The sequence below is a fragment of the Brachypodium distachyon genome, chromosome 1 (genome assembly GCF_000005505.3).
Source record: "Brachypodium distachyon strain Bd21 chromosome 1, Brachypodium_distachyon_v3.0, whole genome shotgun sequence".
NCBI lineage: Eukaryota > Viridiplantae > Streptophyta > Magnoliopsida > Poales > Poaceae > Brachypodium > Brachypodium distachyon.
The window spans coordinates 3,017,839-3,029,725 of NC_016131.3; the positions used below are offsets into that span (position 1 = coordinate 3,017,839).

The following is an 11,887-nucleotide window of genomic DNA, read 5'->3' on the forward strand; positions in this document are numbered from 1 at the left end:
GCGCTTCGCGAAGTAGACCATGGCGGGGTCGGGAGCCAGGTTGAAGTAGACCTTGACTTCCTCCGGGCGGCGCCGCTCCGACGGCGGGATGAAGAGGCGGACCGCGGAGGCGGGCGGGCGGCGGCCGTCGAAGCAGGCGTGGGTGACGTAGGCCGGGCGGTCGGTCGGGATCTCCAGCGCCGTCGCCCCCTCCGGCATGGTGGCGTCGGCGGTGCGCTGGGCGGCGGCGGCAGGCAGCATCTTGGGTCTGGTGCTCTGGGGTGGGGAGAGGGAGAGGGAGGAGGCGTCAATCAGTCGAGGCGAGACAGGCGGAACTAATGGCGGGCGTGAATGGGTGAGTTTAAAGGCGGCGGGCGTTGCGGGTTTTGGGTTTATCGGCACGCAATCGCAGCTGTCTTGTGCGTGTTTGACTCTAGTCTGACTCTGAGACCTGCCGTTGCTTGTTTGCGGCTTTGCGCCTGCCGTGCACGCGTCAATGAGCAGAGGCGAGCCCATCAATTTTTTTTCGAGTAGTAATAAAGAGTTGGCCCATCACGGTCGTTCGTGGATATACTGTACCATGGATGTTTCGCTAAAAACAAAATTGTACTGTGGATGTATTTATGTCTTAAAAAAACGTTTAGATACATGTAATAAACTGCGGCTGTCCATAAATTTACTAAACGGCGGCTGTCGATAATTAGCCGGGAAAGGTACTAAGTCAACATCCGACGGATATGGCTTGACATACCCTGGTCGCATCGAGTAGTGTGTTTGCATATATTGGGCCTTGACCCCCTCAGCTATAAGTTTTTGGATGGCTTTAAGGTTCATTGATGCTGCTGGTTGGTGGCTATTTTGGCTAGTGGGAGCATTTCTCTCGAGCTCGGGATTTGTATTGTTGCCGACCTATGCGCGTAAGGCAGCTAGTTCATCATCTTTTTGCTGAAGTGCAGCTGTGAGTTGAGCCAGCCTCTCCTCAGTTGAGCGAGTTTCATTTGTTGCTAGGACTTGCTCCACACATCTCGGATCAAAGTCGTGTGGCTCTTCCTCGCGTGCATCTGGCTCACTATCGGTAGTAGGAGGAGAATCCTTACGCATGGGATTATAAGACCCCGAAGAAGCTGAATTCTCTTCTTCATTACTCGAGTTTTTCAGACTACGAGTCACAGGACGGTGACCCGGGACAATTTCTTTTCGGGGCCTCTTTCTCTTGAAGTGGATTGTTGTGGATGATGTCTCGCTGCTGTCGTCCGCTGCTTCTGTAATCCCAACCGGCAGCGCGTTAAAGACCTCAAACATGTTGTTTGAGGCTTTCTTGCACGCTGGCCATGGAGCCAAAGCAGTAGGCATTTTTCTTGGTGCACTTGCTGATCTCTTGATTATTTGCCTCACACTGTTCTCGCTTGACGAAGCTGTATATGCCCCTTGTGTTCTGCTGGACTCAGATCTTGCTCGTACTGCTCTTTCTCTTTCTTTATATGCGGCCCGTCTTGATCGGACACGAGAAGTTTGATTCACATACTTTCGGCGTTCAGGATGTCGCTGTATGAACTCTTCGTACTCAGGCCGTTTGGCGAGAGCTTCGGCCTGCCGCATGATGGCGCCACCCACATCATTTCGAGACGTGGAGGCACCTGGAGGTGCGACCTGAGTGTGTGACATATGCTTCTGATAACATACGAGTCATCATGATTTTGCACTCGCATCCTTGGGCGAGTGTCCTCCCACCTGCCCTTAACAGACTTACTGACATGCGAGCGTTGTCGGTTTGCAGCGGCCTGATCCACTGCAGCTGGAAGATTAGCCCGAGAACGGCGAGCATTTCTTTGCCGCCGCTGATGCCGTACCAGATCAAATGAACCTTCACAAGATCCTCTCATAACAGGTGCATCTTCTGACAGAGGGTTTGATAATGCCGATGTTGGATTTACGTGGCCGGTTTGGCGGTCACGAGCAGTGAGGCACACTCCCTTCCATCCAAGGGAATGTTTTTCCATCGCCTTAGAGCACTCCCCACTGGGTTTATGGACCAGCGAAGGAATGAACTCTGGGGCATCAGCTCGTAGTATATTTCGAGCATTGGTGGGTCTTCCTGTTGAAGACGACGCAAACGGCAATATGGCCTCAACATCGCCTCTTTTCCCAAGCTGCTTGCATGTGGATTTCTCTACCATCTTCTCTTTTCCTTTGCAGACTAGCGGTGGGAATTCAGACTTGTTAAAAGCCACCGACCTGCCCTTGTCCTTGGACTGCTGGTGAGATGATTGCCCCACCTCAGCAACGTTCCTCTTCATGACTGATATAGGAGTTGTCTTTGCAGCCTGCTGAGTGGCACTAGCTTTTGCTGCACTGAGAGAAGCTGCCTTTTTATTAGCAGCCCTCAGTCTTCTTTTAGCAGACTTTGAGAGCACCGGGCACAGACGAAATCTCCTTCTCCTGATCAGGTTCCTTGCGTGATGCAGCAGCGGCCCTCCAACTTTCACTTTACAGAGGCTACCAGCGGGCCAATCGGCACGTTCAGCCAGAGGTCTCCGAAGCGGAGGGTCACAAAGTGCTGCACCTGATGATCCATAAGGTCCATACCTTCATACAAAAAATAAATAAATAGAGAAAACCATATATTAATCCTCTCGAATTTCAGTATATTTGTGAGAATATATATTCTCGAAATTTATGTGTTGCATGATATGTTGGAATTTCAAAGATGAGGGGAGAAATATGTCCCACTGGGGGTGCCAGATTCTGATGACGGGAAAATGGGGCGGGAAATACGCGTCCACGTCATAGAGACAGATAGTATAAATTAAATGCGCGAAAGCGTAAAAATAAATAAAAGATCAAACATTGCAGGCTCTTTATTTCCAGAACTCTTACATTTACAACACATGAATATTCTAAAACTATGAAAATAAAAGTCCTCCTCACTGTCGTCGGTGTCAACGTGCTCGAAGAAGTCTTGATTTTTTATTTATGCTAACGTATGGGTAGCATGATAATCATGGTTAAAATTCATCTATGCTGATATATGAGTAGCATAGTAACTATGATTTGTTCATGGGATGACATATTTTATTTTATATCATCGATATAACATATGCGCACGTATAGGTGCCAAGTCCATTTAGTTGATCAACCATCATATATTTTAATCATGTAAAAGTGCTCTAATCAGTTGACAATGTATATAATCTATTTAGATGGCTAATCAGCGGGCTAAAATGGCATCCCAAATATACGCGCACATGTGCCAAAGATCATACATGTATTTTCTATATACATGCATGGATGAAGATATGTATTTGATATGTGGACTATTATATAGTTGACCCAAGTACTATATGCAGATCGGACTCAGGTTTTCGTAATCCACGTGTGCTACATGGCCTAAGCTATGATTTAATTCTTTGGATGCATGCACCTATATGAAAGGAGTGCATGGCTTGATCTGTACGCAGATGCAGACAATCATATCAAGAGAGTGTATAATTTAATTTATATTTATATGAGTCACATGCATACAACTATATGAAATGCATGCATGGTTCAATTTTAATTTATATGAAACATCCTGTAGCATGTAAGACTATTTTTCTATAGCCTTAAATGAATGTGCGACTAAAAATTAGTCAACATATTTATATGATTTTAGATTTCAGTTATATGAGGATTTTTTATATAGTCTCATTTCATTTGTATTAATACTAACGCCGTGTGACAATATGCCCACGTGTAGTATATTTCGTTTATATTAATACTAACACCGTGTGACAATATGCCCACATGTAGTACAATTCATTTGTATTAATGCTAGCATCGTGTGACAATATGCCCACGTATAGCATGTTTCATTTGTATTAATACTAACACCGTGTGACAATATGCCCACGTGTAATACAATTCATTTATATTGATGCTAGTATCGTGTGACAATATGCCCACGTGCGCAGCATGATGTATAGCAATTTATAGGGATGATGCAACATGTGAAAATTATCTATTCAATTTAGAGATATGGGACTAAATTGTGCATCAAGTATATGTGTGCAATATTTTTGATGAGCTAATGTACATGGATATGAAATTATAAAATATCTATGTACCAAAATATGGCCCATAACTCTAGAATGGGCTACTTGATTTGTGACAATATGTCCAAATCAAAAGCATAATCCCTTATCTTACCATGAATGCTTCTTGGCTTGTGACAATATGTCCAGGCCAAGAGCCGAAATGCAACAAGATATATATGCAAAAATCTAAGAATAAGCCCCTCGATTTGTGACAATATGCCCAAATCAAAAGTATAATTCTTGGTCCTATTATGAGGTGCTTCTTGACTTGTGACAATATGCCCAAGCCAAGAACCAAATATGCAACAAGATATATGTGCAAAATCTAAGAACAAGCCACTCGATTTGTGACAATATGCCCAAACCAAGCGCTAAATCCTTGATCCTATCATGAAAAGCTTCTTGGCCTGTGACGATATGCCCAAACCAAGAGCCAAATATGCAACCATATCTGAATTGCAAGAAAGGGAAGGCCTCCTAATTTGTATTATCAAACCACCATGTCTCACCTTTGTTGAATGCTACTGACGTTGAGTCCTCCGACGCGCCTGAGCTAGCAGATGGGAAGCAGCAAGTAGCAGGAGGAGGAAAGGCGTATGCGTGTGTGGATTACAACAGCAGCGTTTGGGGTTGCAGCAGCTGAGTTGATTGATAGAAAAATCTAAGCCGCCAGCGGCAGGTCTTCTCCTCTGTATTTATAGGCAGGGGAGACTGAGTTTCAGCCGGACGACGTGCGCACGTCTGCCGGTCGTGGACGTTGGGCAGAGTTATCTCTTTTCTTATTTTTGTCCATGTGCTATTCTACGTGGGCCATAGAAGTCAGATGTATTTGTTTAAGCAGCTGATTAGTTAGTTGGGCTAATGCAGCCGGCCAGCCAGGTCTGCAGCGTCATGGGCGTCTTGTTGATGGGCATGGGCTGATTAGCCTTAATTGTTAATCTCATACTAGTCCACTTTTGCATGCATGCTAATTAAGATGGGCTGGACGTTTTTGGGCTGATTAGTATCAATGATTAGCCTCATTAACCCACGTGTACGTGCATGTTAGATTGAGATGGGCTTTGAGCCATATATGCACCCACGTACGTGGTCAGGCTTGATCACGATGGAATTTGGGTTATCAGCTATAATAGCCGATTTAGGGGTTACTTAATTATTGCACATGGTCCTTTTCCTTATGCCACAATGGCAACATCGGTTTTTCTTTTTATGATAATTAATTTGTATTTCATTGGTTCATCCTTTATTTTGCATCAGACGGAGTTTGCCATCTAAAAATATCTTCTCATATAATTACCATGTTATTTAATGTGCGACGCCGAAATCGATGTCAACAGCAGTTGTCCGTGGAAAGATATCCTCATCAAAGACAGAGGTGCAATTGCTGTTTGCGAAGCTCCCACGTGTGGACAACTCGAAAGAAGATGATGGTCAGTTCCTGTCCGCTGAGGCGCACCAGAACCCCATTCGGGATGCTCGTGCCTTCATCGATCTCAATGAAGGTGCATGTGGCACAATAGTCGCCGGTCGCAAAACAAAAATCGGTCCATGTAACACACCTTGCTTATACAACGCAAAACACACTGGGCTCCCCAGTTCATGCCAGAGCTCCAAGAGATGTCCGTCGCCTCCACCTCGACAAGGGAGGTACACGGCATAGGTGCAGTCATCAGGATCGGACCTAGAAAAGTTATAGAGAGAAGACGAAATGGTCTGAGTGGATGCTTTTTTATAATATGAACGAAACATCCTTCGTATATCCTGTGCACATACTAAGTGGGAGAAAAAATTCAAACCTACACATGGGCCCGCCCTTGACTGTCGTGGACGTTGGTGGACGTTCTCTTGGTGGGAGAGACGGTGATGGCGTCCAATTTTTCGTTTTTATAGTGTCCTATCCTTGTGGAGATTTTAGTTATAGTACATTTTTCAGAATTATTTTCCAAATTGTAGCTAACATGACGGACACGTCGTGTCTAGTGACTAATCATCATCAATGCAAAACAACACAACGTCAATTAATCCAAAACCACGTCGTGCTTGGTATACTCCTTCCTCTTTCATGGATCATGCCATTTGATGAAGAGTTTGGAAGGCAAAGAACAAAAGGTTAACAAGGTTGATCGCGGGATCCACGGGGGCGGGGAAAGACGTGGACAGCCGGCGAAGTCCCATCACGTAATATGTGACGGAGGGAGTACACAGATAGGGTAAAAGGTCTCGGTTCATGTGATTCAATTCGCATTAAAAGAAATATTTCGCCTCACTCTACCATAAGAAACTCGAACAGCCCGAACCTGATTTGGAAAATCAAATACTCTAGTTGAAATTACATACTGATAGCCGTCGGACAATGGCGGCTACCTTTTGTGGTGCTTGAGAAAGGCGGATTTTCTAGAGTTAGGCTGAAAATATTACGATTTGCGATACGCAGGCTTAAGTCTTGGTTCCTAAAACCTTCTGCATTTCTAGAGTTTCAAATCTTCTAGAGAATGGTTAGCAAGGTGGAGACCATAATTATAGCCCTTCTTGAACCGGAGTGCATCGTGTTGGTCCATGGGGTTTGGATGTTGAGGGTTCTTGAATTGGTGAGGTCGATGAGGGGCTCTCCGCTGCATCGAGTTGGGGTGGCTCGTCTTTGTCCTCGACGACATGACGGTTGGTCCAGGTCCTGTGGCTCATGTGGTTTGGAGACGGCGGAGAAACCAAGGAAGAGGGTGGGATTAGTGGAGCTGCCGGTGGAAAGGGTGGCGGAGCTGCTATAGAGCCATTGGGTTCAAATGAACCCAATGAAAAAGGTAATTCCTTCACTAACTTAGTCTTTGTTTTGCTTATTTAGTGAAAAATTACACCATAATTAAAGGGATCGAACCCAATAGCCTAATTCTCTAACTTCGCCACTGAAAGATATCCTCATCGAAGACAGAGGAGTGATTGTTGTTTGCCAAACTCCCACATGTCGACAACCCGGAAGAAGATGATGGTCGGTTTCAGTCCGGTCAGGCGCACCACCACCCCAATCGTGATGCTCACACCTTCCTCGATCTCAACGAAGGTGCACGTGGCGCAAAAGTTGTCAGTCCCAAAACAAAAATCTGTGCATGCACCACACCTTGCTTATACCACGCAAAACACAACGAGCTCCCCCGTTCTTGCCAGAGCTCCAAGGAGATGTCCATTGCCTCCACCTCGACGAGGGAGGTACACGACATAGGTGTGTCAGGATCGGACCTATAAAAGTTTTAGAGAAGACAAAAATGGACTGAGTGGATGCATTTTTATAGTTTGAGTGGGATCCTTCATGTATCCTGAGCACATACAAGTGGGAAAAATTTCAAGCCTCGACGTGGGCCCGCCCTTGACGGTTGTGGTCGTGGACGTTCTCTTGGTGCGAGAGACGGTGATAGTGGAGATTTTAGCTACATTTGTCAGAAATATTTTCCAAATCATAGCTAACATGACGGACATGTCATGTCTAGTGAAACGCAACGTCAGTTAATCCAAAATCAGGTCGTGCTCGGTATACTCCTTCCTCTTTCTTGCATGTATCATGCCATTACATGAAGAGTTTGGAAGGCAAAGAACAGAAGGTAACAAGGTTGATCGCGGATCTACGAGCACGGGGAAAGACGTGGACAGCCAGCCAGTGGCGTAGCTAGGGGGTTGCCGGGTGGTCCATGAACCACTCTAAGATTTTCCAATCCTTTATATAACATACATCAAAATAACTAAATTTGTATGAATATTTTTCCTGTTGAATCATCCTGAAAATTTTAACTGCTGAGCCACTGCAGCCAGCGAGACACCACGCGCGAGGAGAGCGCCCGTTCCCGTGTCCGTCGCGGTTCGTCTTGTTTCTCTGTTGAAATTTTCATCCCGATAAATTTCGAACCGAAAACTTTGCTTCCCAACGGGCACCGCTCCCCCGCGCGTGCCACCTTGACGGACACGTGGAGGCCTCACGCCGCGGCCGCCCACGTGTCGTCCCTCTGGCCTGCTGGCCTGGACCCCACCACAACCGCCTACAACGACGCGCTTTGCCCGAAGCGGCCAGAACACCCGCGAGCGGCGAGCCCCCTCACTCTTTCGTCCCGCCCATCGGCAACGGGCAACCTCCCTCCCCTCCTCCACCGCCCCCGGCCGCTAAAGCCTACAGCTACTGCTCTCTACGCTCCACAGATCGATCTCCCGCTCGGGCGTGCGTGCGCGCGATGGCCGCCTCCTCCTCCTCCGTGACGTCCGGTGACAACGGGCCGCCGAACGGCGGGAACGGGACCCCGCCGCCGCCGATTCACGGGGATTGGGCCTCCTCGATGCAGGCGTACTACGTCGCCGTCTCCGTCGCCGGCCACCACCCATACGCCGCGTGGCCGCCCCCGCCGCAGGTACGCGATTCTCCTCCGCTCCGGGTCGCGGACTCGCGGCGGCGGTGAGTGGTGTTTGTTTTTTATGGTCATGGGGCTCTGAGTTCTCAGCACTTTTTTGTTTGTTTGTTTGGCTTTCGCGGCGGGGCCGCAGCAGCACGGGCTCATGGCGCCGGGGCCGGCGTACGGGGTGCCGGTGCCGTTCCCCATGTACCACCACCCCGCCTACTACGCGCACGCGCCCATGGCCGCGGTGAACGCCGAGCCCCTCTCTCGTTTTATATCTCTCTGTGCAGACGTGCAGTGTTTTTCGTCCGTGGGGGTGGGTCAGATCATATCGTACGTAGGTGCCTGTGCTGTTGTTTGAAATTGCTTGCTGCGTTCTGGTCTGTGCAGGGTGCGCCGTACATGGTTGGCGAGGCCGCGTCGGCGGTGACGGTGGAAGGGAACAACAGGAAGAGGAAGACAACCCGTGTGCCTTCTGGCGACGACGCTAGGTACGGTTTGGTTTTGTTCTGGCATGTGCGAGCTGTTTGCTGCTCTGTTTGGGTGGGTGGACTATGCTGAAATTGACGGCTGTGGAGTGTGCAGTGATGATGACGGGAGCCAGGGGTCATCGGCGAAGACAGCTCCCGGAGCTGATCCTGACCAGAAGGTGCCCCGTTGTCGTTTGGCATTGCCCTGAATTATGTTTTCTCACTTCTCAGCAGTGTTTGATGGTTTTGGTTGATTTAGTTCGTTCAGGGCTCATCATCCGCGAAGAGGAGGAAGTCGCCCGGCGCTGCAAATACAGAAGGTAGTTAGTCATAAATCATGATTATAGTTACAGGGAATGACAGTGTAGTTTGTCTACTTAGGTAGGTGAGAATGACAGTTGGCACTTTTCAGGTGAGCCATCTCAGGCTGCCACGACCATGATGCACAATGCTGTAACTGAGGCGCCATTCATGGGCAAGGGGAGGTCTGCATCGAAGCTTTCTGTTTTGGCACCTGGGAGGGTGGCACGGACCAATGCCATACCGAACTTGAATATCGGGATGGGTCATTCAAACACTTCTTCATCCACGATGATGCCATCAGGACAGGGGGAGGTGAATGTCGGGGCTTCTTCCCAGAGTAACGGATCTTTGTCTCGGATGGTATGGTTTTCTTGTATGGAATCAGATAATGGTAATTGACATGAATGCTAGTAGTTTTCACGTCGGAAAAGGTGAATAGAGTATGCATTTACTATGTGGGTTTTGCGTCAATCCTCTTTTATAGAACTTACTAACAGATAGTATATATATCCACATCCACACATATTGAATCTTATTTGATTATGGCAACTATACTGCAACGGATAACGAAAATCAATCTCTAATCTTACAGAAGTGACGATGAAGTCAGAACTTATATACTTCTCTGGACATCCTTGTGTTGAATCTAAATCTACAGTTACATCTCTTGTCACCAATCAGCAGCATATGCAGATGAATTTTTTCCATTTACATAGCCATTGGTCGCATGGAGACCAGCTGTAATCTGGATGAGCATGGGGTGGTTGAACTTGTATCTGTGTTGGCATTGCGAGATGTGACCTGGCCAAAGGATTACTTGTATTTACTTTCTGTAAGACAGTTATTATGTACTTGACCACATTGAGCCCTTTAAAAAACATGCTAACTCATCAAAGCAGGACGTGGGTGTACAAGGGGATGACAGCTGGATTATGTAAATATGTGCATGGAGGGGGTACAGCATCCATTGGATCTTTGTCTTCTAAACAACCTAACTATATGATAAGAACTTGTCAGGGCTTTTAGCTTGGCTAGATAATCAAGTTAGCTTCCATTGGTCAAGCTTTATAAAGGAGAGCACCAGACCCCTCAACATTTTTGTCATCTTTAAGACTAAACTATCGTTGTTTTAGCAGGATGAACGGGAATTGAAAAGAGAGAGAAGAAAACAAGCCAATAGAGATTCTGCAAGGAGATCAAGATTACGCAAGCAGGTACTATGCGACAGTAATGAAGATGAATAATTTCACATTGCATGTGGAGGAAAATGACTTGATTACTTGAATGATATGCTCATTTTCATATTAAGTTAAGCCAGCACAAGAATATCTCCGCATGAGAATGCCACAGGTTATGCTGATCATAATATCTGAAATAGGCATAATCATCCTAATGCCTTGATTATCTTGGAAGGACCTCAACTAGTTCTCTCAGCCAGCATACTGTATTATCCAATTACTTCTTTATTGTTGTCGTAAACAGCATCTGAAAGTCTTGGGCAAGTGAGATAAGCTATAACGTCTTAAATTTTAATTAACTGTACTGCTTCTTGAGCAATTCTGCTTAATATGCTTAACTTGATTACAGTTGAGATGTTGAGTGTGCCTGACTATGACCTCAATTCAAAACTTCATCTGTACATATCCAGTTTGTCAATTAAGGCAGAAACTACATGCAATTTTCTAGGCCAACAGATGAGAAAAACTTGGGAGTTTAGTCAGTCTGTGATGTACTATCTATATTGATACTGTTAGCTACATTATTTTTCATAGATATTTTTTCCACATTGTACTGATTCTTTTGGAGGAAGACAGAGTATTGACTTATTTCATATTCTTGTTATACCATGTAGCAAGAATGCGAGGAGCTGGCACAAAAGGTAACTGAACTGACCGCTATCAATGGCGTGCTCAAATCAGAAATTGACCAGCTTAAGAAGGATTGCGAAGACATGGAAGCAGAAAATACACAGCTAATGGTGAATACCACTCCCCTCTCTACGCTTGACCTTTTACCATGAATTCAGAGCGGAAAACTTATCTCTAGCGCAAAGTTATTTTTGTAATTCTATCTTAATTCTCGCCATAACCAATGCTTTTTTTGGCTAACACAGGATGAAGTACTAACGCATGATGATGAAATGCTAGAGTCTGAGGACCCTAGTGTTCTTACTACTTTGAGCATCCAGGTGGATGTGTTGACGGCACGTCGTGGCAGGAACAGCAAGCTTCATAAGAGCAATAATGATGTCAGCAAGGGGTAGTAGTTGGAGTGCACCAGGACAAGTGGACAACCATGCGTTATTATTCTTGATAGAAAAATTGGTATTTAGTTCAAATTGACTCCAATACCAAAAGTTTACCAAGAAACACCGTTATTCCAAACAGCCCCTTAGTGCTGTGTCCCCTTTTGGAGGAGTACATACCTAGTTTAAAAAATGAACTTGGGCTACCACACCTACTTTAAATGTTCTTACGGCTTACAGGGCCCTGTTATTTCAGTCAAGAAGTGTGGAAAATCAAAATATAGTTATTGTTGTAACAGATAACACTCCAATATGAATTGATCAGCTAGTAGCATTTTATTTTTGAACTTAACTAACGTATTTGGCTGTTTGGTCGTGCACTGATACTGTGCAGTTCGATATCTTGTCTTGGTACTCTCGTTGTATTACACCTTAGACGGACATAGT

General features: G+C 46.0%; 1 protein-coding gene across 1 annotated transcript; it reads left to right on the top strand.

The window, feature by feature from the left end:
- The first annotated feature begins 8,133 nt into the window (after positions 1-8,133).
- On the top strand, positions 8,134-11,792 carry LOC100821347 (DNA-binding protein EMBP-1). Its single transcript, XM_024456730.1, has 9 exons — positions 8,134-8,437; positions 8,574-8,669; positions 8,813-8,913; positions 9,008-9,071; positions 9,152-9,212; positions 9,305-9,555; positions 10,332-10,409; positions 11,048-11,173; positions 11,309-11,792. Exons 1-9 carry the CDS (start codon positions 8,264-8,266, stop codon positions 11,456-11,458), a joined length of 1,101 nt encoding a protein of 366 aa, XP_024312498.1. The 5' UTR covers positions 8,134-8,263; the 3' UTR covers positions 11,459-11,792.
- Positions 11,793-11,887: the final 95 nt, after the last annotated feature.